Source organism: Alligator mississippiensis, chromosome 15 (genome assembly GCF_030867095.1).
Source record: "Alligator mississippiensis isolate rAllMis1 chromosome 15, rAllMis1, whole genome shotgun sequence".
Lineage (NCBI taxonomy): Eukaryota > Metazoa > Chordata > Crocodylia > Alligatoridae > Alligator > Alligator mississippiensis.
In genome coordinates, this window is record NC_081838.1 from 18863947 (window position 1) to 18886223 (window position 22277).

Here is a 22277-nt window from a genome sequence, read left to right on the forward strand (position 1 = left end):
GACTGGAAAGAGCCCAGCACAGAGCAACAAAACTGATGAGGGGCCTGGGATGCAGGACTGTTGAGGATGGCCTAGAAGAGCTAGGAGCATTTAGTCTGGAGAAGAGAAGACTGAGAGGGAATTTGATACCAGTCTGCAAATCCCTGAAGGGCAATTACAGGGAGGATGAATATAGGCTCTTTTCTGTGCCCACAGGAGACAGGACTAGGAGCATTGGGAAACTGAGGTCAGAAATGATAAGGAACTTTCTGACTCTGAGGGTGGTGAAGCATTGGAACAGGCACCTAGAGAGGCTGTGGAGTCTCCATCTTTGGAAATGTTCAAGAACAGGTTAGACAGACCCTTGGTTGGGATGGCATAGTCAGTAACAATCCTGCCTTGAGCAGGGGGCTGGAATAGATGTGACCTCGTGAGGTCACTTCCAGCCCCACTTGCCTATGATCCTGTGACTGCTGTGTTGGCACAGCTATGCAAGCAGCAGCTGTGTCATGTAGACAGGTCCCAGGAACAAGCCTTATCTGATTTCTTAGACCTTGTTACATGCAGGAGTTGCACTGCTTGGACCATGCTGGGATGGTTAAGTCTGGTTCATGCCACCCATAGTGTAGAGACACATATATGGGGAGAAAGCACTCATTAATATAACTTATTTGCTAACTTCAAGGGTAATAACTAATCTGGGTTTTATTATATCTTTAACTGCATCCACCATGGGGACTGTTCTAGTATAGCTCTGTCAATATATATATAGATAGTGTTATATCTAACCATAAAACTATATCAATATAATTGATATATAAATATCTATCTCTAACTATATATCAATATAGTTTCTGTTTATCTATCTATCCTGAATCCAAATACTTTTATAGGTGCATCTTTTAAGAATGGACCAGGCCAGAGGTGTGGGCTTCTAGCCAGTCTGAAGATCATGGCTATTTTGGTAGCTTCTGTGGATTTAGACTTGAAATGCTTAGCCAGGCATATGTCCACCTGTTTGATCACAGCAAAGAAGCCAAATCAGGGGAACAGATCTCCCATCTCACCCTAGCCACAGTCCCTGCAAGTCTGGGAAGTGTTGTCCAAGCTGCCTCTATAATCCTTAAAGGTCTGTGGTCTTCTGGGAAGCCAAATTCTCTCTTCCCATCTAGATTAGAGTCAGTTTTAAAGGAAAAAAAAAGCTGAAAGCACCAAACAGCCTTTTTATTTTCTTCCTAAAAGCCATGGAGGTCAAAGAGCACCAGGTCCCAGTAACACCAGGACTCACAGCCAGGCAACAATCCCAGTGCAGAATCAGTGCACAAGTCACATCCAGACTTAGTTCTGTGCACCAAGTTCCTGCTGACTTAAAGATCATCTGGGGTCATGGACTGGGGGAATCTAGCTAAATGTATAATTGGGATCCCACCCAGCCAGTGGGATTAATTAATTAATAATCTAAATCAGGGATATTAATGAAGACTGTTTTTTTAGAACTGCAGGTACCACTGCAGGTTGTCACTGAGCTAAAAGCAGAAAAAAGCCAATGCTTCACTGCTCTTGATCAAAGTTAAATGTTATTTTCTTTCACCTTGTATTTGTTTTAATTTTTCTGCTTCATTTTTCCCCTCTCGCCACAGGAAGCAGCAGTGAATTTTGCCATGGGTGGGTTGTTTTCAAACTGTTCCCAGCTCAGTGGATTGTCCCCACGTTGCTGGAACTGAGCTTCTCTCAGATGCTGGCTCCTTTCCAATGCAGCCTGCCACCTTTTTATTTGGGTAAGTGTCATTCTTTGCATGTTTGGGCCGGGGCATTTGTTGGCTAATTCAAAGTCACAGCAATGATCTAACAGTGACGCCTCGTGGCTGCATGGTGTGTCGGCTGCTGGGAAAAGCATGCACCTGAGAAGACACAGATTGGTGTTAATAGCAACAGGGCCAGTCACAGGACTTTGAGAGCTCATAAGTCTGCTTTCAACTCACAAGATTTGCTTTCAGAAGCGCAACTAGGGTTCCTTTCATCTGCCTGCCAACGCAGCAGCCTTGTGGGTCAGCCTGTTCCAGTCGAGGGCGGCTAAAATCTGCCTTTAAACATAGCATTAAGCCTATTTGTTGCCTTTGAGTACATGGGCTCATGCCCATTACATCACTGAGAGCTGCCACTTAATGGGGCGGTGAGAAAAGAAAGCAACAACTGAATTTGTGAGATAAAAAAAATGACAAAAAGGATGTGCAAGTGGACTAAAGGTTCAAAAGAAGTGCACCACTGGTGGACACCGAGCAGAGCACACCAGACAACACCCACTGACTCTCAAAGGTGGCCAGAGAGTCAGCAGCTACTGCCCAGTGGTGCTCCGCTCGGAGACGGGAACGGACAAGACCAAGGAAAACGGCCCCGCAGTCCCCGAGGACCCTCCAGGCCACAGCCTCCTTCTTGGTAAGACAGATGGCCACATTGGCCAGAGCCAGGAGGAGGTTGACCAGGAGGTCCCAGGGCTTGGTGGGGCCATGGCTGGGGCTTGCGAAAACAAATAAGTGAGGGGGAAAGTGCAGCCAGAACCTCAAGAGGAGCTTGTGGAGGAGGAGGTGCAGGGGCTGCAACCTGGCGCACTCCAGGACCACATGCGCCAGGGTCTCCCTCTGCCCGCAGAACGGGCACGTGTCGGGGCAGGCATAAACCATGCCAGATACACACCTGTGGTGTAAACATAGCATTAAGAGGTGATGAAGAAGGCCTGGCATTTAAAATAGGGTTAGTGAACGTCCAGGTTTTTCCAGACATGTCCCCTTTTTGGGTCTTCCCATCTCCGTCTGGGTGGTTTTGTAAAATATGAACAAATGTGCGGGATTTTGCTTTGCTCAGCATCAAAGTTTTTCCTGGCATTTCCTGGCTTGCCCTAGCAAGGAGCTGCTTGGGGCTGGAGGGACCTGGAGACAGGTGCCTGGAGGCCATCATGTGTGTGAAACTGGAAATAGGATAACCCTAATTCAAAAGCACGTCTAACTTGATCCCAGCCATGCAGCGGATGCAATAAAAGAGATCCCCCCCGCCCCAAAACGCCTTGCCTCTCTCACTCAGCATCACGGAAGCAGACAGGTTCCACCACTCCCGGGACTCCAGGAGCTGGGGCTTTAAAAAGAACTGCCCCTAATTTGCACTCTAAATACATGCAATCGGTGAGTTATCCCGTGGGATTCGTGGATCGCGAGCATTTGCACTGGGCGGGCACGACGTGGCTGTCGGGGCTGGCAGCGCCCACACAAAGCCCGAGGAGCTGCACGCTGTCGGGGCCGGCCGGGCCCAAAGAAAACTACAGCCCCCAGCATGCCTCTCGGGGGAGGCACCGGAAGTACCGCGAGGTTGAGCCGCGCCTCTGACAATCTACCCTGATGGGGAGGGGTGGGCGAGTGGGCAGCAGCGGAGCGCCCCGTGCTCATTGGCCAGCCGCGCCGCGGCCGGCCAATGGGAGGCGGGGTTTGTCGGCTTCCGTAGCCGGCGGAGCGTTTCCTCCGGGGCGGTGGCGCCGGGCGCCATGGGGGCGGCCGTGTTTTTTGGTTGCACCTTCATCGCCTTCGGGCCCGCCTTCGCCCTCTTCCTGCTCACCGTGGCCGTCGACCCGCTCAGGGTCATCATCCTGGTGGCGGGGTGAGCGCGGCGGGGCAGGGGGCAACTGAGGGGGGCTGGGGTTTGACTCATTGGAGGAGTTCGGGGGGCGGGCAGTTGGGGTGGGGCTGAGTCTTGCTCCATGGAGGGCTGAGGGGGGGCAGGGGGCCCCTGAGGGGCTGGGCAGCTGTGGGGGTGGGCTGGGGTTTGCCCCATGGGGGGCAGGGGGCATGTGGGGGAGGGGGCTGGGCAGTTGAGGTGGGGCAGGGGGTATCTCAGGGGGGCAGAGAGTCTTTGTGTGGGGGGGGGTCTGAGGGTCAGGCTGTGCCTGGGAGCTGGTGGTGGTCCCCTGCAGGGTAGCCCCTTGATTGGGATGTTGCTGGGGGGCTGGGCCCAGGGAGAGAGAAATTGGGGTGGGGGATATGGGTGTGTATAGGTAGGGTGCTGGGGCCCTGGGAGAGATTGGGCAGGTGTTGGGGGAGTGACTAGGGAGTGATTACACACACACACACACACACACACACACACACACACACACACACACACACACACACACACACACGTCATTGGTCTTGTCATCACTGGTTGCTCCCTCAGGGCAGGCATCTGCAAGCTGCGGACTTCAGGCCTGGCAGAGCCTGGCTCCTCAGCTGTCGCCCTGGGAGCTGCCCACCGGGGTCACGGGGTTAAAAGTATAAGAGCTGCCATTAACTGTCAGGCCCTGGGTCCATCTTGCCCGGTCTTCTATGTCACACGGTGGCCGAGAGCGGAGGTTGAGGGTCTGAGCAGGGTTTTCCCCTGTTCCTCTCTCCCTTGCAGCCTCCCGCATCTAGGGTCCGGGCAGCTCTCATGCAGAGGCCGTGCCCCTCGCTCCCACACGCAATAGCTACCGATGCCCCTTTTCTCCAAGACTGGTTCCAGGCCTTTTATGAATATGGCCATGCTCTCAGCTTTCCCTGCACTTGATGGGCTGTGAGGAGGATGAGGATAACCTGGAGAGGGTCCAGAGAAGGGCCACTCATATGGTTAAGGGCCTACAGACCAAGCCGTACAAGGAGAGACTAGAGAAACTGGACCTTTTCAGCCTCTGCAAGAGAAGGTTGAGAGGCGACCTTGTGGCTGCCTATAAGTTCATCACGGGGGCACAGAAGGGAATTGGTGAGTATTTGTTCACCAAGGCGCCCCCGGGAGTTACAAGAAACAATGGCCACAAGCTAGCAGAGAGCAGATTTAGATTGGACATTAGGAGGAACTTCTTCACAGTTCAAGTGGCCAAGGTCTGGAACGGGCTCCCAAGGGAGGTGGTGCTCTCCCCTACCCTGGGGGTCTTCAAGAGGAGGTTAGATAACCATCTAGCTGGGGTCATCTAGACCCAGCACTCTTTCCTGCCTATGCAGGGGGTCTGACTCGACGATCTATTGAGGTCCCTTCCGACCCTAACATCTACGAATCTATGAATATGAGGCTCCTGGCCGTATGGGCTCTGGAGGGACAGGCTTCTTTCAGGGGGTTCTCCATGTGCTTCTGACCGACAGGCCCCAGCTGGGCTGAGCCTCCCCTGGTGCAGATGAAACAAGGCTGTAAAATGTTTTTCACCATTCAGACTGGGAGCCCTAACTGGCACTTCCTGGCTTCTCCTGGTTTTCTGCCTTGCTGAGCACTTAACATTCCTGGGAGGATTTGATGGTCAGGGGGGTGGCTTCCTTGTTTCCTCAGCCACTGAGTGGTTTAAGTTTGCAAGCTCATGCTCCAGAAAGGACGCGATTAGCACAAGGCTGCAACCCTGGCTCCAGCTTAATGAAGTAATCTGTGTGGGAACCGTAGGGGCTGTGTAGGAGGTTTCCCTCGCCAGTGCCAGAGCAGCTCCTTCAGCACGGAGTCACTGCTGGGTTTGAGCTGCCTTTGCAGCTCTGAAGTCCAGGCATTGCTCAGTATGATACCTCCAATACAGGATCTCCTTGGGGCAGCACTGCCTGCATCTTGCCCTTAGTCAGTTCTGTGTTATGTTGGTCTTTAGCTGGCCCTGTAACACATCTCCTTTGCGTCTGTTGCCACCAGCTGGATGTGAACATGGAGCTTTGCATTGAAGTACACGAGCCTCTCTTGCTCGATCTGAAAGTCAGGAAAAGTTCTCAAAGGTCCTGTGACTGAAGCCACCATGGAAAGGGAATAGAGGAGCTGCCTGGCTGGGGGATAGGTTACTTCTTCTCCATGATGAATAAACAATTTCTCCAGCTAGACTTCAGCACCGGGTCTGCCTGGACCTGCTCCTTGGGCTATGCTGTTGCAGCCTTCAGTTGGTCTGTTGCAGCTGATAGCACCCACGTGTCATGACTCATAATGAACATGAGGGATTTGGTATTTAAGCAAACAATGGAGATGTAAACAGCTTGATACTGGTACTAGTGTGTGTACCCTTTCTGGGACGGGCATAGGTGAGAGACGCGTGTGCTTGTGACTTGAAGGTGGTGATAGTTGGTGTCTTCCCTGGTGACTGCCTCCTAAAGGCAATAAATGACACAATTTCCAGTGTGAACATGGAAATCTAGTCCGCCTGACTCCGAATCTGCAAGACCGCATACTTCCTACATGCTTCTGCATGTGACCAGCCTGACGTGTGGGAGCCTGATTAGATTCCAAACTTCCCTCACCCAGTACATGACACACCCAAGAGCCCCAGAGGCAGCAGCAACCCATGGCTCAACCCACGTCTCCTTTCTTCTTCCCCACAGGGCATTTTTCTGGCTTGTCTCCTTGCTCCTGGCCTCCCTGATCTGGTTCATTTCAGTGCATCTCAGTGATCCAGAGGACTCCAAGCTGCAGTACGGCCTGCTGGTCTTTGGGGCTGCTGTGTCAGTTCTGCTACAGGAGGCATTCAGATTTGCCTATTTCAAGCTGCTCAAGTAAGAACCTGTCAGGCAGGCTGCTCTCCCCCCACCCCCACCCTCCAACCCCATGACATGGGCAGACTAGTGCTAGTCTCCTTTGTAGGTTGTCCTGAAACTCTCAGATGATAAGCTGGGTGAGACCTGGGCTTGTTGCTAGCAGCAGAAAGTGGCAGCGATTGTGCTGGATGACTCAACAGGTTGGGGGGAGGGTCATTCTGTGTTTTTCCCTTCCTCCCTTGCTCCTCCTTGATTGCCCTGGTAGGTGCCACTTCAGGAGAAATGCCTTCTGCCTCCAGCCCATGCATTCAGCCTCGCTCTTCTTTCTCTAACCCCAGAAAGGCGGATGAAGGCTTGGCCATGATCAGCGAGGACGGACGCTCCCCCATCTCCCTCAAGCAGATGGCCTATGGTGAGTGAGCAGCTGGGCAGGGGCCTGTGCTCCCTTAAGGTAGTAGGCTGATCCCTCCACACCTGCCCTGCTGTAGATGCAAGGTTTTTTTGGTGCTAGGGGGTAATGTGATGCTGAAGCAGAACAGAATGCCCTTTCTCTGCCCTCCCATGTTTTCATCTCTCCTGCCTCTCTCTTCCCTTAGTTTGTGGCTGGGGCAGGGCATTCAGCAAAACCTAAGCAGAGGCCTGGCGTAGAATAGGCGGCTTGTTGCCAGTAGGGGGCGCTCCTGCGTTGAGCCGCCCACCTCACTGTGCCCGACCACCTTCCAGGCTCCGAGTGCCTCCCTGGGGTGCGTCGCGTCCGACCGACCCCTTCCCTGGAGCACACCCGCTAGCCTGGGGTTCCCACTGCCCCCATCCAAGGCTCTGGACTCAATTCTGGCTCTGCGCACCTTGGAAAATGCAGGCCTGATGGTCCAATGGGTACTAGACCCAATACAGGCACTTGGGGCACTTCCCCCAAGTCAGGGGCTTATTAGAAAGTCTCCCTTAGTCCACAGACCTAAGGGGCCTCCTTGGCATAATTTAGACCCACCCCTCAATAAGTCTCCCACACCGGTCACAAGGAGAACTTTATTGATTAAAGGGGGCAGGGTGAAAACAGGGTAAAAGGTAGAGCAATATCAGAGGAATCTCAGAGGAATCCCATAGAGCAAACTAGGATGGCTGAGGTAGCCCTTTTGAGCACGCATCTGAGTTACTGTAAGCTAAATATGTAGTCTGATCTTGAGTAGCTTACTCACACGCATCATCCAGAGGTGGTTGGAGTTTTCCTCTGGAAGCAGGTCACTCTTTGAGCATGCAGTTATGAGGAGAGAGCCTGTTTCAGATTCACCTGGATGACCGCATGGCTAATGGCTGCCTTCTTCCTGGCCCGGGCCTTTAAATAACCTTTCTGACCTCAGCAGCCCAGTCCAGTCGAAGCTGCCAGTGCTGGCCACTAGCCAACCAATCTAAAAAAGCATCACTGGCTCCCTGGGCCAGTGAGCGGGGCTCCCCCCCAGGTGACCAGAGCATCTACACCTGAGGCACCAGGCTTTTGTCATGTAGGCAGGGAGGAAGATCCCCTGCCCTGAGGGATTCAACACGAGCCTCTCACGCTGGCAGAGAGAGATTTCTGGAGAGGGGCACAGACGGTGGCCTTTCTACCACAGTTGGCACCATTGCTAACTCCCTGGGATGGATCCCTGTTCTGGCTTCTGGCTGCCACCGCCTGCAGGTAACCTTGGTGCATGCTTGCATTGCAGCTGCCTCCCACCCACCCCAGTCTCCCCACCCAGAATGCCTTGAACACAGCACAGCACTGAATTTGCTGAGCTTCTCTGCATGGCAAATCCACCTCCTCATGACAGATTTGGAGAAGTTGCAGGAAGGTATCAGGGAAGTGGTTCTGTTCCTGTCGGGGTGGAGCCCAGTGCAGTACGCAGCATGGCCATCATTTTAATTCCAGCTCCAATCACTGTCCTCTTCCCTCCCCCCCCCCTCCCCTCCCCTCCCCCCTGCAGTGTCGGGTCTGTCCTTCGGGATCATCAGTGGCGTCTTCTCAGTCATTAACATTCTGGCGGACTCCATAGGCCCAGGCATCATCGGGATCCATGGGGACTCACCGTACTACTTCATCACTTCTGGTAAGCAGTTTGTGAGTTCCAGGCTTGCTCCAACCCGATACAGCAGGGGTGGGGATGGGAGGGGGCATCCCCAGTGGCCTCCTCTTCCCTCTAGCTCTAGTGCCACTCTCCAGATATTGCAGCTGGGCCCAGAATGCAGGGCAAAGCCATCATGCTGGAGCTGTCTGGCATCTAGCTGCGGACATCTGGGCATGAGCCAAGCCAGAAGAGATGGGTTAAGGCTGGCAGAGAATTAGGAGTCCTTGCAAACTCCAGTTTCGGAGGCAGCGGGGAGAGAAGGGCACTGTTGGCTAGAGCCCTGGGGCAAAATCGTGCTTCCTCTGCTGTCACCTGTGCCTGGTCTGGCTCTGCTGCTGACCTTGCTGGATGACCTCATGCTCCTACCCTCTCTCCTCCCTCCCCAGAACAGTCAGTTCCTGGCTAGGTGCCAGGTTGGCTCAACCTTTCCACAAACAGAAAGTGCATGGAGACTCCTAGGGGAACAAATAGGGGAACCTGCCATGACACAGATCCATGCAGTCATATTTGGACAGCTAGAGGCTCCATGTGGGAGCCCCTCCTCCAGCCCAGCTGTAACCCTCCACCCTTCAGTGGCTTAGTCACTGATGGTCCCAAGGTACTTTCCTTTAGGTCTGGGTCCTGGCCCCAGATTCTTCCTTCCCAGCTTCAGCTGGAGCAGTCATTCCAATTCAGGGGGCTGAGACCTTCCACTCCAGGGCTATATATTCTAGTGGGGGGTGAAGGGGCTGTAGGAGGAAAGCCATCCATGAGCTACTTTACTGTGGCTCAATCCCCTGTCTCTCCCCCAGCCTTCCTGACCATGGCAGTGGTCTTTCTGCATACCTTCTGGGGGGTGATTTTCTTCGATGCCTGTGAAAAGCGCCGGTTCTGGTCCCTGGGTCTGGTGGTTGCCAGTCACCTCATCACGTCCGGGCTGGTGAGTGAGGCTGGAGTCGCTGCTTGAAGGAGGAGGCCCCATGGTGACAGTTGACAGTGCAGCCCTAAGACAGGGTGGCTGATCTGTAGCTTGTGGAGGGCAGCTGCTGGGTTAGCAAATCTAGAGGAGTAGAGGGGAGGGGCTAAGCTGGCCTATGGCAGCAACACTAAAACATGTGTCCCCTTTGTGTTGGCTACTTCAGAGACATGGGCCAAGGCAGGTCTTCAGCACCCCAAGGTAACCTGTTCTGATGTGCAGGGGGCTTGAGGAAGCTCGGGCAAGCTGTACGGCTCCCCAGAGGCAGCCTGTTGACCACAGAGCTGAGTGAGGTGCAGCGGGGTTAGTGCCGCTCTGCACCACTGGAGTCAACTTGATAAGGGATTCTTTCCTTCAGGGACCTGGGATCACTTGCTGGCGTTGAACCCTGCTGGCAGAGATGTTGGGGGGGGGGGTCGGGGCAATGCTGCCGTGGGGGTGGGAGCAGTGCTTGGCTCACTCCCTCCATCTCCCCCAGACGTTCTTGAACCCCTGGTACGAAGCCAGCCTCGTACCCATCTACATCATCACCGTCTCCATGGGCATCTGGGCCTTCTTCACAGCCGGCGGTTCCCTCCGCACCATCCTCCTGTGCCTCCCCTGTAAGGACCCACCAGCCTCCTCCCAGGCGGGTGATGTGCCGGGGAGCTTGGGGGGCAGGTGGAAACCCTCATTACAAGGTGCTTGATCCTCACCCTTAATCCTCCTGGAGCCTCGGGACACTTGCTTGTCCAAAGGGCCTGGGCTAAGAGGGCTTGTGGGGAGGGGTGTGGAGCACCATTTGGGGGGCAGCTATCCCAGGGCTCAGATGTGATTCCAAGGCAAAACCAAGGTGCGTGGAGGGCCCATACTCCATCACTGTTTGGGCTTGGGTGGCAGAGCTCTGGGGAGAGGGGTGGTTTTTGGTTTGCCTTGGCAGGGCTCCTGGCTGTTCCCACCTGCCATGTGCCCTTTGTGTGGGGGCACACAAGGGGGCAGCCAGCCTTGGCTCTATCGCAGAGGGTTAAGGAGTCTCTATGGTTTCTGCCATGACGTCTAGCAAAGAGGCTGGCATGTGCCAGTCACTGTCACCACATGGCTTCTACTGATCTCAGACCTTCCCCATGGGGGCTTCTACAGAGCCCTGGTGCCCCCATGCCCTGCAGATGGAAGGTCTCCTTGCCTGTCACCCCCCCCCAATAGCCATCCAAGCTGGCACTGGCCCAGCCCATGACTCCTGCCCTTGCCTCATAGGTAAGGAGGAAGAGAACAGCCGCGTGATGGTGTACTCAGCGCTGCAGGTCCCCGTCGAGGACTAAGTGTCCTGCTCTGCCCGGACTCCTGCCTGCTGGAAACACCTGCTAACACCTCAAGTGCCCTGCTCCCAGCAGTGGGGAGCAGCTGCAGCAAGGAAGGGGCTGCCAGGGTCCTGCAGTGCCCTGCTGGCTCCACACTGGATCCTTGGAGCTATAGTGTACCCAGGGAAACAGAGCCTAAGCCTTTGGCCCAGAGGCTCCCTGATCACACTGGTGCTGCTACGGAGCCTCCGGTCTCATTAAGGACTGTTGCTTTCCTTTTATGTCTCTAACGGGTACTCAAGGCCTGTGTGCTGCTGGAGCAGTGCTGTGGCTGACAGAGCTGGCGGGGGTCTCCTAACCCCTCCACAGGGAGCTCTTTCTCCAGAGGGCCTGTTCTGAGCTCAGCCACAGCCCTGCTCCCGGGGCTCTGCCCTGAGGCCTGAGGGTGCCCTGCTGATCTAGGAACACTACAGCCTGCAAGCCTCTGGTGCTGCAGCTCAGGGAGAGGAAGGCATGGGGCAGAGCCCTATGCCACAGCTGGGCTTGTAGCTAAGAGATTGCCCATCTGGGGCTGGGAGGTGCCGGTCACCCCAGGCCCAAGGTACAAAGATCTGGCTGGCAGAGGGGGGGTGTGGATTACGGCTGCCACTCAAACCTTGGTACTGCTGTCCCTGTGATTGCAACCTTTCTCCAGAGGCTGAGGAAGGTGTTTGGACACTGCTGCTTTCTAGGGCTGAAACCAATCAAACCAGTTGCCTCCTTCCAGCGTGGGGGGCAGGGAAGAGGCGGCAGGCTGGCAATGGCCCATCTTAAGAAGCCTGCAGGCCTGACTTTGGTACGTGTGCTGTTACTGTCAGTATGGAAGGAAGCTCATGGTTGCTGTAACAGGAGGGTTTTAAACTACTGTTTTGGATCTGAAATGAAATAAAATAAAGTGATTTGACTACATGCTTGGTGTCAGGATGGAGAATATAATACTTCCCCCCATGCATTGGGGGGGAAGTACCTCAATTAGCAAGAGCAGAGGCTTGTATCTGAGTCCTGGGGACTACTCTCAGCCATTGCCCATCCTACATTCTCAAATTGAAGTCCTCTTTGTCCCAGTTTTCAGATGTGTCTTAGCCAAAGGGTAGGTGGAGAAACTGAGGCACAGAGAAGTACAGAGCAGATTCCTGCAAGGGTCTGACTCATTACTGGCAGGACTGGGCACAACCAGTAGGAACTGGGCTGGCACTGGTGGGAGCTGCCTCTTCCCTTCACCCCAGGGCTAGCCTGAGCCTGGCACAGACTCTGGGTGCAGCTTGGGCAGGAGACAGCCACGCAGAGACCCTGTGCCATCCATGTGTCAGAACTGATGTGCCTGTGCCTGCCTGGTACCATGGCCCTTCCTAGGTGCCCCTGGATAAATCCCCTGGCTGTAGGATGTGGGATGCTCAGGCAAAGTCCTGAGAGGTCTTTCCCTCCTGGCTTCCCCACAACCCCCACTGCCAAACTGGCCACATTACAAGGCATCTGAGGTGGGCACAGCTGCCTCTGAGGTCTCTTAGCACCAAGGGGGCAATGGCTGGAAAGATGCAACCTACCTGGCTCTGTGGAGAGCAGTTGCTGCATCGCAGCCCTGCTCTGACCCCTTCCTTGTGCCTGGCTGCAACCCCTGCCTTGCAGACCTCCAGCTGCCCCTGTGCCATCCTGCAGCCTTGGAGCCAGCTAGGCCCTGCATGACCTTTACCCACCCCCACCAAGGGTGTTGCTGCAGTGCCCAGGTCTGCAGGAAGGAAAGGACCCTGGGAGGGGCTGGGGCTCTCAGCAGGATGGGGCGGGTCTGTCTTTCCAGTCTCTCTCGCAAGCTGTTGGATGTGGAAGCCCAGTGCCCAGGCAGTGTTTTACCCTCCCGGAGATCAAAGCAGCCCCCAGTCCAGATTCCCATGATCCTAATGCACTGTGACAGCCTCCACCGACTGGTTCCCCCAGCTAATCCCAGGATGCCAGAGAGGGGGCTGCGCTGGAGGGAGCGTGGTCTGGACTGTGAGAGCCATGCCTGGGGACTATGAGCATGAAGGTCCCTGGCTGGAAGAGGCTGCACTGGGGAAAGGGGGTAGCTTCTGCACCTCAAGAAATGACAGCCAGTCCCTGGGAACCCAGGAGTCCTGGGCCTGCAGCCAGCAGCATGCTGTGCCAGGACTAGGGGCAGGGTCTGGCCCTTGCCTCCTTCCTGCTGTCTCGGGCTTGTTTAGATGCTCAGGCTGGAAGGGAGGACAAGATGACCCTGGCCAAAAAGTGCTTGAGGAAGGACCTAAATCCCCTGGGTTTCCCCTAAGCCTTTAAACTCTTCTTGAAGTGGGACCTTGGTGGCTTCATCCTGGGGTAGGCCCAGAGGAGGGGTGGCGCCTCACCTGGCACATCCCCCAGCCCCTGCAGCCTCAGCCCTTCACCCGAGGCAGGATGGGGTGTGGCGAGAAAGGCAATGCCCTCCTCCCCCAGCTTCCTAGCAGCCCCACAAAGTACAGCAACTCCAGGCTGATCTGGGGAGGTGGTTTATTTCTGGAGCTGGCCCCTGGTGCCAGCAGCATCTTTGTGACACAGGCGGGGGGGCAACTGAGTAGCGTGCTACATGTGGAGCATCATGGCAGATCTGGGGCCTGGTCCAGCTGTGCCTGAAATCTACCTAGACCCCCCTGCCTTGTGGGTTCAGTGGCAACCCAGAGCCAGGGGGCTTGGTCACCACCAGCTGTGATTGTGGACTGGCAGGACGGGGGCACATTCTCCTGGGCTGAGACTTGCTGAACTCATCACACGCGGGCTGCTCCCCCAGGCAGTGGCAGGGGCAGTGCTCAAGGGGAGCTGTACCTCTGCTCCCGCTCTGCTGTCTGTGCCTCCACCTTGGGGCAGAAGCATCAGGGTGGGAGGGGGGGTGTCCACGGGGCTCAGGCGTGACATCCCTAGCCCACCGTCACACGCTTGGACGAGGATTTGAACACGACGTCCTGCTCCCGGCGCCTCTTCGTCCTAGCTTGGGGAGGAAGAGACAGGTGGGCGTGGAATGGGGAGCCCCAATCTCCCTCCCCAATTTGCTCCCCCATGGGCTAGGGCAGGGCAGGCTGAGCCATGCCAGGGCTCTGGCCTGCTGCTCCCCACTGCCAGCCCTTGAGTGGGTGATTCAGAGCAGCTGGGGCCAGCTCCAGCTCCCATTGCCAGGCTGATGCTCTGCAGCTGGGGATGAGCTTGGTGTCTGGGACATCAGCTGAGGCTGGTGGAGCCTCCAGGCTCTGATTGCATCTCAGCTGGGAGATCTTTGCTGCCCAGCTCAACTCCAGAGGTAGCTCTGTACCTCCCCCAACCCAGGATAGCCCCCAACTCTCCCCCCTGCAGCCCCTTACCGTATCCTCTTTGCCACAAAGTGGGCAGCAAGGCCAACACCGAGACACCCAACCAGGACACCAAAAACGATGGCGATGATCTCTCCTGCGCCAGTAAAGGAGGAAGGAGATGGGTCAGGGGTACGCTTGGGCTGGGGTGATGGGGAAGGTCTGGGGTGAGTATGTGGGGGGCAGATGGTACCCCTCTGGGCAGCAGCAAACCCAGAGTCTGGTGGTCCCATTTCCCAGGGCCTCTCACCAGCCGTCTCCCCTTCACTCGCACTCAACAGGGCCTTACCTGTGCTGTAGCCCGTGGGACCTGCAAGAGAGGAGACGTGGTGAGGGGCTCGTCTTGGGAGAGTTCTCACCCGCCCAAGGCAGTAAGGGGCTCAGGACGTGTCTAAGCACAGGACATGTCTAGGGGCCAGGAGCCCCTAGGGAAACTTGAAAGCATTGGAGGCCCACAGGGCAAGATCCTGCCTTGGAGGTGCCAGATCAGGGCTCCACATTTCCTACCCCACCACCAGAGCCCCCCAAGGCTGCCCCAGCACTCACCCACAGGGAAGGAGGCCAGCACCAGCCTGTCATTCAATGCCTGGGGCTCCCGGAAATTGTCCAGCAGGGGCTGTGGGTGGGGGCTCCCCGGCTCCGTGGAGAAGAGAGTCTGCTGCAGTTGCTGCAGCTGGAAAGGGGAGTCAGTTGTGACATGGATGCTGTACCCCCAGGGGTTCTCCCTGGCCCGCAGTGGGTGCCCCCCACCCAATGGCCCTGGCACCGTTTCCCTTGCCAGTACCTGGGCGCTGGAGATGCGGACACGCTGGTGGAAGATGGTCCAGAGCACACTCTGCAGGCAGGGTGGTGTGGTCAGTGACCCGTTGTAGCGGTAGAAGTGCCCCAGCCTCTGCGGCAGCAGTTCGCCCACGTCGAAGGCTGGGATGGAGACGCTCTGGCCTGGGGGAGATGGAGTGGGGGGCATCAGGGCTGTGCCCAGGGAAGGGATCTGGGTGCCAGCCCTAGGCCCTGGGTGCGGTTTCCTCATGCTGAGGACTTGCTGCACTTCCTCTGGGCACATGGTGGCTCTGGGGTGCCAGGAACTGGATGACTGACTGACGGATGTCGCACCTACAGGGGTCTTGGAGGGGCCAGGAGTTCATGCAGCTGAAATCCAGGGCACAAAGCGCCAGCGGGGACTTGCATGGGCTGGTGACAGCTGTGTCGCCCCTCCACCTAGAAGTGGGTCCAGATCTGGCCTGGGGGGGGGTCAAACCCCTTGGACCCCAGCCATCCCATGGGCCAGTCCCATGTGTACGTCCACACATAGGCCAGGCCAGCCCAGCCCAGCCCTGCCCTGAGGCCTTATGTCCCAGACCACCCCATACCTGCAACCCCTCTGCTGAGCTTCCTCCCCTTCCCCAGCCCCTGCCATGGCAGCCCCCACAGCCCAGCCCATGCCCCCACCTGCATGCTGGACGCTATCCAGGTGACGGAGGATGTTATCATAGGCAGGGTTGGGCGTGTCGCCAGCCTGTGGAAAGAAGGGAGACTGGAAATCCAGGCCTGTTTTCCACCCCAGCAAGGCTAGGGGAGCAGCCTGGGGCACAGCGGGCCTCGCCTGTATGGGGCTCCTGTAACAAGCTCTTGCTAATAAGCTTTACTTGCCCCTGGAGCTGGCACCAGGGGCTGTCGGACCATCTGGGTGCAGTTCCTGGTATGGGCTCTGGGACCCTCCTCCCGACTGCAGCGGGAGCCCCTGCTCTGATCAGATCAATGACCCCCAGGGCAGGGCTGATGCTCCGCTTGGCTGGGGGCATCCATTCCTCTGTGCTTATCCCTGGGTCCCTCAGGGGCAATGGGGCCATACCCTGTCCCCTCTGCTCCAGGCCCAGCATCCTACCCAAGGCACCCATGCTCCTGCCCCTTCCTTCCCAGGGACTCACCTCGATGAGGATGCCCAGCACAGCCAACCCATCAGCCTGGTGCTGGGCCTGGCTCAGGTTGGCATAGGTCTCCGAATTGTAGTGCACCACGTGCAGCTGCGGGGCAGAGAGTAGGAGCAGGACACCTTCCTGAGGTCACCCAGTACCCAGGTGTCTGGGGCTCACAGTGCCTGAACTGGGACACGGCCTTGGGATTCCCCTCCCCTCAGTGGACCCATGAGGCTGGACCCTGGGTGGTGCCAAGCACCCACCCCTTCGCCCGCAGGCACCAGGCCATCCTCCCTTTCTCCCCTGTGGGGCAGAGCCTGTGGATGGATGGGACCCCGAGTGGCTCTGGGCTGTGGCAGGGGGTTGGAGTCGAACCGGATACCCCGGCATCCGGCTGGGATTCCTCACAGCTCCTGTCCCGGCCAGGAGGGTTTTGTGTGGGCAGCAAATGCTGCTGTCTAGACTGGGGGTGGGGGGGTCACTGCTTTCCCCAAGCAGATGCTCCCAGGGCTTTCCTCCTCCTCCTCCCCAACCTTGGTCCCATCCTTGACCCCCAGCGCCAGCCCCGTTCACCTCCGCAGGTGCCGCCTCGCCGTCCAGCCGGTGCTCAGACCCCCCGGCCTGGCCCTGCCGGCCCCAGTGCAAGTGCAGCTGGACAGCCGTGCACACCCATGGCAGCCCCTGCAGGGTCATGGTGGGGGGCAGTGACATCTTCACTGCGGGGGCAAGCAGGGGCGTTACTACAGGGGCTGGGGGGCTATCGGGCTGTCTCTGCTGGGAGGCTGGGAGGGGAAGGGAAGGCAGCAGGGATCCAGCCCAGCTGGGCCCCCCTGAGATGTCCCCTTCTCACCTGTATGGCCGTTGTTGTGGAGGGTGAAGGTGTCATCCCAGAGGCTCCCGTACCCCAGGGGCAGGACGGGCAGCAGGGAGGGGTCATGCCATGTGGCCCCCGTCTGGATGTCGATGGGGGATTGGGCTGTGCCCCCGCAGTCCGGGAAGTCGGCCTCCCAGTGCTCCTTGCCATAGGGACCTGGAGACGGAGGCAGTGGATCATGGACAAGTTCAGGGGGAGACAGGGTTGCCTCAGAGCCCCCTCCCCTTTGGCAGGAGCTGGGGGTCTCCCAGCTCAACCCCCTAGAGGCATCTGAGCAGGGCAGGGGGTGACTGAGTTGATCTGAGTCACTCAGGGCAGGGTGCACAGCCCTGGGGTCCTGGCTCCCAGCCCCACCAGCTCTAACCACTAGACCCCTCTCCGTTCCCCCAGCTGGGCACGCAGCCCCCAGTTCCCAGCTCCTGGTTGTACCCCTCCAAGTTCATCACCTCCCCCTTGCTTGTGTCTCCCCGAATCTCAGGCCAACCTGCCTCCACGCTGGAAAGGGGTGGAGGGAAGCCAGCCAGGGTTGGGATTCAGGAGCTCCGGCTCTGCTACTGATGCCCAGAGCAGCCTTGGGCAAGTCACTTCACCTGTATGCAGGGGAGCAGAGCCAGGGGGACAGGGGTGCCAAGGTAGTTTGCATTCTCTGTATACCCAAAACTTCTAGGCCCTGGGGGTTTGGACACCTCATGCCCTGCTGCAGCCACTTGGAGCGTGCGGCCAGGAGTTGCTGGGATCTAAATGCATCTGACTCTAACCAGGGGCATAGGGAGCACTTTATGCACTGTCCTTTTAAATGTGCCCCTGTCCGATTCACTTCCCCCAACAGAAATAAAGGGAGTCTGCTGAGCCGCCAAAAGGCTCTCGGCTCTCTCTGGGGTGGCCTGAACCAACAGCTCAGGCTGCCTGACCCAGCTGAGCCCAGCATTAGCATGTGAATGGTCCCGCGCCACAAGAATGAGTTGGCTGGAAACATTTTTCCAAGCGGGGAAGCACAGATAAAGCCAGTGGCTTCTCTGCAGCCCTCGTCATTGTCTTCTGCCCTGGCCCCAAGCTGAAGTTACTAGGGAAAGAAAGGCCCTGCTGATGGGATACCCCAGCCAGAGCCAGCCCTGCTCAGTGCCTCCCTGGCTTCCTGCCAGCCACATGGGGAGGGGGCAGGTGGAGGATGGCCTGGAGGGGCTCCCGCGGGGGTGGCTTAGTGAGTGCTGGCACAGTGCGGGTAAGGCCTGACCCTCCTCAGTGGAGATGCACCAAAGCCAAATTCAGCTCTGAGCTCTCCTGGGGCAGCAGCATCCACACTGCAGCAGCAGGCATCAAGCCATGAAGTTGATCATTCATGCCCCCAACCTGCTGCGAGGCAAGTGGCTGGGGCATGGTAAGGCTAAATGATGTGCCCAAGGCTGCTGGGGGGGGGTCAGTGGTGGAGGAGCCAGTGCAGGAGCCCAGCAGGGTGGGGGTTGGGCTGGATCACGTGCCCCTGGCATCAGCTCATGGCCACAAGGCCTCTTAGGTGCGGATTACAGAGGCCACGAGATCCGCTGTGCCAGGCTGTGCTGGGCTAATTGGATGTGTCAGCCAGGCAGGAATGCAGCTGGGAGCTGGGGCCGCAGTTGACGCTGCTCCGTGTTATGTAAAGGGCCTGGGAGCACAAAGCACCCATTGGAGCTGGGAACCCAGGAGTCCCGACCTGACCCCCCTGCCCCCCAGCTCTTGGGAGAGAACCCAGGCGTCCTGGACTGACCCACTGATCCCCCACGGGGGCACCTGGGCCCAGCCCCGAGGTGCAGGAGAACTTGTATGTCCTGAGCTCCCGAAGAACCAGCCCCTGCCTGCTCGGGGTTTTCTGAGGTCACCTGGGGCCCATCACAGACTGGGAGAGGAGCCCAGTGCTCAGGACATGGGGGCTCTGTTCCCTGCTCCGGCTGGGAGCCTGGCTGAGTGGTTAGAGCAACAGTCTGTGCAGGACTGCAGGGTCCTATTCATGGTCCTGCCATGAGTGTTTCCTCAGTGGGATGGGCCTGGGGTGGACGCCTTACCTGCATATGTCCAGCGGGACCCTGCAAGGCAAGTAGACAGAGGCGTTTAGTCAGCACAACCAGCCCTGAGTCAGCACTATTCCCTACCAGCATCCCATAATGATCTGTGACATCTCCCCCACCTCCCCTCCCCCCAGAAGCAGCTGCATCCCTGAATGTATGAGACTCTGTGAGCCCAAACCTCCTAGGCCCTGTGGATTTAGACCCTAACCCTTCCTCTAACCTCGCTCTGTCTCCTGCCCTCTGACCCGGCTATTAAAGGCCTGCCAGGTTCCACCCCAGAAGCACCGGCATCCCACTGCACTGGGGGACCAGGAGCCCTGTGGATGGGGCTTCAAGCACCCAGACTTGCAGGGGCGGAGGCTAGCTCAGCCCTGTCCTGCTTGGCGCTACCTCGGTTTTTGTCTCATAGGCTCCCTGCCTGGGTGGTTGGCTCCTAGGAAGAGGAGGTCAGCGTGTCCCCAGGGAGCTGGGTGTGAACCCCGCAGTGCCTCCGTCACAGCTCCCTTGGCTGGATAGGGAAGGCAGGATTTGCAGTAGGAGTAGCTGGGGCCAGCTCCCCCTGAGCCCCTGGCCCCCCTGTCTTGGAGAGTTCAAGAGAAAGGAGAGGGGGGAGCCAGGGACCAGGATTAAGCGTTCCCAGCCGAAAGGGCATCAGTTCCCACATCTGAGACCTGATCCCCGCTGGGACTGGAGCCGAAATGGATCCTCTGGCCAGGCTCTGTCTGAGCAGATGGGGGTGTGGGGCAGCTCCTTGTTGAGGCAGCTGCCGTGGGGTTCTGGTTGACTGGGGAGCAAAGGGCAGGGCCAGGGGATGACCCCCAAGGACCCCCCTGTCTGCCCAGGGCTTGGCTGATGCACTGCCCCACACCCAGTGCTAGAGCTCTCCGCCTCCCCGTCCCAGCTGTTTGAGACAGAAAGTGGATGAAGAAGTCAGCAAGGCTGTTGCACAGGCCGTCCCCGATGGGTCTTGCTCTAGGAAAGCATGAGGTTTTGGAGGTTTTAGACTCCAGGGCTGCCCCAGCTGCTCTGCGGGGCCTGTGTAGTGGAGCCTGCCCCGGTGCATCCACACGGGACAAGTGACAGCCGTGTTCCCCCCGTGCAGCCACTCAAGGGCCCCGATGCTCTGACCCTGGCTCTTCCTGGCCCTTCCTCTCCACTTGAAAACCCAAAGACCTGAACTGATCCCATGGGGAACGGCACTGTCCAAGCGATCTGGGGGTTCACATGCTTCCCTTCCCCTTCCCTTTGCAAAGCTTCCCTCATTGCAGCTGAGAGAGGGGGGAGATAGAAGGTCGACGCTGGTGCCTTCCTCCCCATCCCACAGGACCGAGGCCCCTGGAGCTTTCCCTGACCCCAATCCTGAAGGAGGCTGCAAACTCCCCCATCTCCTGTGGAGCCCGGACACCCAGCGCTGCACGTGACGGGGGCCCTGGCTGGGCAGAGGGGAGCCGAGATGCTAGTGAGACAGGGGGGTTCCTTGGCTTCATCCCCACCCCCCTGCCCCCCCTGCACAGAGCACTGCAAATGTGGTGGCTGGAAGAATAAAACCAGTACAGACTTGGCATGGAGGAAATGTGCAGCCATTGCACTGTACCAGGGGTGCAGAGAGGGGGTCCGGGGGGGTGTCTCAGCTCCATGGGGTCTGTGTCTCCAAGCCCCAGGGACAGATCCTGCCCCCCACACTGACAGCCCAGGCTCCTACTGTCCTGCTCAGATGCTACGACCTTTTTCCAAACTTTGAGGGTCCCCCTAGGCTCCCAGCTCCAAGTTGCTACCAAAGGAGCTAATGTCAGGCCATTTATCAAGGCAGTCTGGTCTCAAGTGACCCACGTACAAGGGCAAAGTGCCCGGTGGGGGGGGGACTGGAATGGGAGCCCCATTGCAAAGACGAGAAAGCCCCATCTTATTTAAGAAAATATTTGTATTCCAAGCTAAATCAGCCAAATCAATTCCAAATCCATGAATCATTCAAGAACCATAGGCGAGAAAGCCCCATCCTGCAAATCTGCATGGGACGAGGCTAAGCAAGGGGATGAAGGTGCCCTTCCTTCCCCGGGCACTTACTGCTGCCTCCAGCCACCACCTGCGACGCTCCTTGCAGCAAGAGCAAAGCCACCAGCATCTTCCAGCTCCCCCGGCCCTGCCAGGTGGCTCCGAGAGTCTCAAATGCCGCTGGTTTCCAGAGGACTAGGTCTAGGCAGTGAGGGCGTCCCAGGACCCTAGCTGGCTCCAGCTCCAGGAGTGACTTGATCTCACCCCCCCCTTCCACTCCACACTGGAGCTCAGCCCTGCACCACTCCACAATAGCCCGGCAGGCAGCTGGCCGCTTTTAAGGTGGCTCTCCCAGGCAGCTCCAGCCCGGCCCCTGCCAATGGTCTCAATGCCTTAAATACTCGTGTCCACGCTGCAGGGTTTCACGGCAGGGATCTGGCCACAGGTCAGAGCCGGAGGGAAGCCAAAGCATTTGGCTCCTTCCATGTTTCTCACAGCTGAGGTAGGGAGTGATCCGGGCAGGGGCCACGCGAGGCTGGGCCCGGCAGTCCCATAGGGCTTGAGATCACAAGGATGCTGTGTCTTTTGCTCGACATGGTCTTATAGCCCGTGGGCCTGGGTTTCAGGTCTTTGACACAGCACGCTGGTGCCAAGTTCAGGGAAAGGGCCTCCCTCCACATGTGTGTGTATGTATGTGCAAGCATGCACATGTGCGGGTATGTGCATTCATGTGCGTATGATTTATGCTTGTTTAGGCCCTAGGGCCATGGTTCTTGGCCTTCCATGACGCCAGTCCCCCTCCCTGCCTCAGAAAACACCGACTCTGGATTTTCACTTATTTCTTAACTCTGGAAAAGTAATGGAGTGAGGTTTCTCTTGCAAAGAACCCAGCTAGTCCCCAGCAGGGCAGGTTGCTTGTGATCCCATCTATTCCCATTTGCAGTCTCTGGGTTGATCCCATCCATCACATCTGTACATCTGACTGCTAACGCTGTGTGAAAGGATCTCAAGGCACCCCGTGGGGCCGCAGTTGAGAATCCTTGCCTTGGGGAAACTTGGCATCCAGTGCTATCCCTGCCATCAATCTCTTAGAAGACTGTGTCCCCATCACTTAACCTCAGATCTCTCCCACCAGGATGCTGGTGCCGCCTTGCTGTGCTGGAGGATCTTGAGGATATATAGGAAGGAACTCCTTCATCCAACCATGCACTCACATGCTAAAGTCATAGAGGCCCTAACGGTGCCCAGGCTCTGTCTTCATTCAGTGCTGAAATGCAGCCTGGAGCAGGA

At 57.5% G+C, this 22277-nt stretch overlaps 2 protein-coding genes across 6 annotated transcripts; one reads left to right on the forward strand and one right to left on the reverse strand.

The window, feature by feature from the left end:
- Nucleotides 1-3466: 3466 nt before the first annotated feature.
- On the forward strand, nucleotides 3467-11746 carry APH1A (aph-1 homolog A, gamma-secretase subunit). 5 transcript variants are annotated; one of them, XM_059717970.1, is made up of 8 exons: nucleotides 3467-3624; nucleotides 6315-6485; nucleotides 6806-6879; nucleotides 8168-8293; nucleotides 8426-8548; nucleotides 9358-9485; nucleotides 10000-10201; nucleotides 10755-11746. In XM_059717970.1, the coding sequence occupies exons 1-8, from the start codon at nucleotides 3512-3514 to the stop codon at nucleotides 10817-10819; spliced, it is 1002 nt and encodes a 333-aa protein (XP_059573953.1). In that variant the 5' UTR covers nucleotides 3467-3511; the 3' UTR covers nucleotides 10820-11746. The 5 variants fall into 5 exon arrangements, with proteins under 5 accessions (XP_059573953.1, XP_059573955.1, XP_059573954.1 ...); XM_059717972.1 differs by having other exon boundaries at nucleotides 10000-10149; XM_059717971.1 differs by having other exon boundaries at nucleotides 3468-3624; nucleotides 10000-10123.
- Nucleotides 11747-13721: 1975 nt separating this feature from the next.
- On the reverse strand, nucleotides 13722-21241 carry CA14 (carbonic anhydrase 14). Its single transcript, XM_059718342.1, has 11 exons — nucleotides 21060-21241; nucleotides 18993-19013; nucleotides 16930-17109; nucleotides 16653-16795; nucleotides 16092-16187; nucleotides 15613-15679; nucleotides 14948-15105; nucleotides 14710-14836; nucleotides 14453-14473; nucleotides 14176-14260; nucleotides 13722-13804 (listed from the first exon to the last, which is right to left on the reverse strand). Exons 1-11 carry the CDS (start codon nucleotides 21115-21117, stop codon nucleotides 13738-13740), a joined length of 1023 nt encoding a protein of 340 aa, XP_059574325.1. The 5' UTR covers nucleotides 21118-21241; the 3' UTR covers nucleotides 13722-13737.
- Between the last annotated feature and the right edge of the window lie 1036 nt (nucleotides 21242-22277).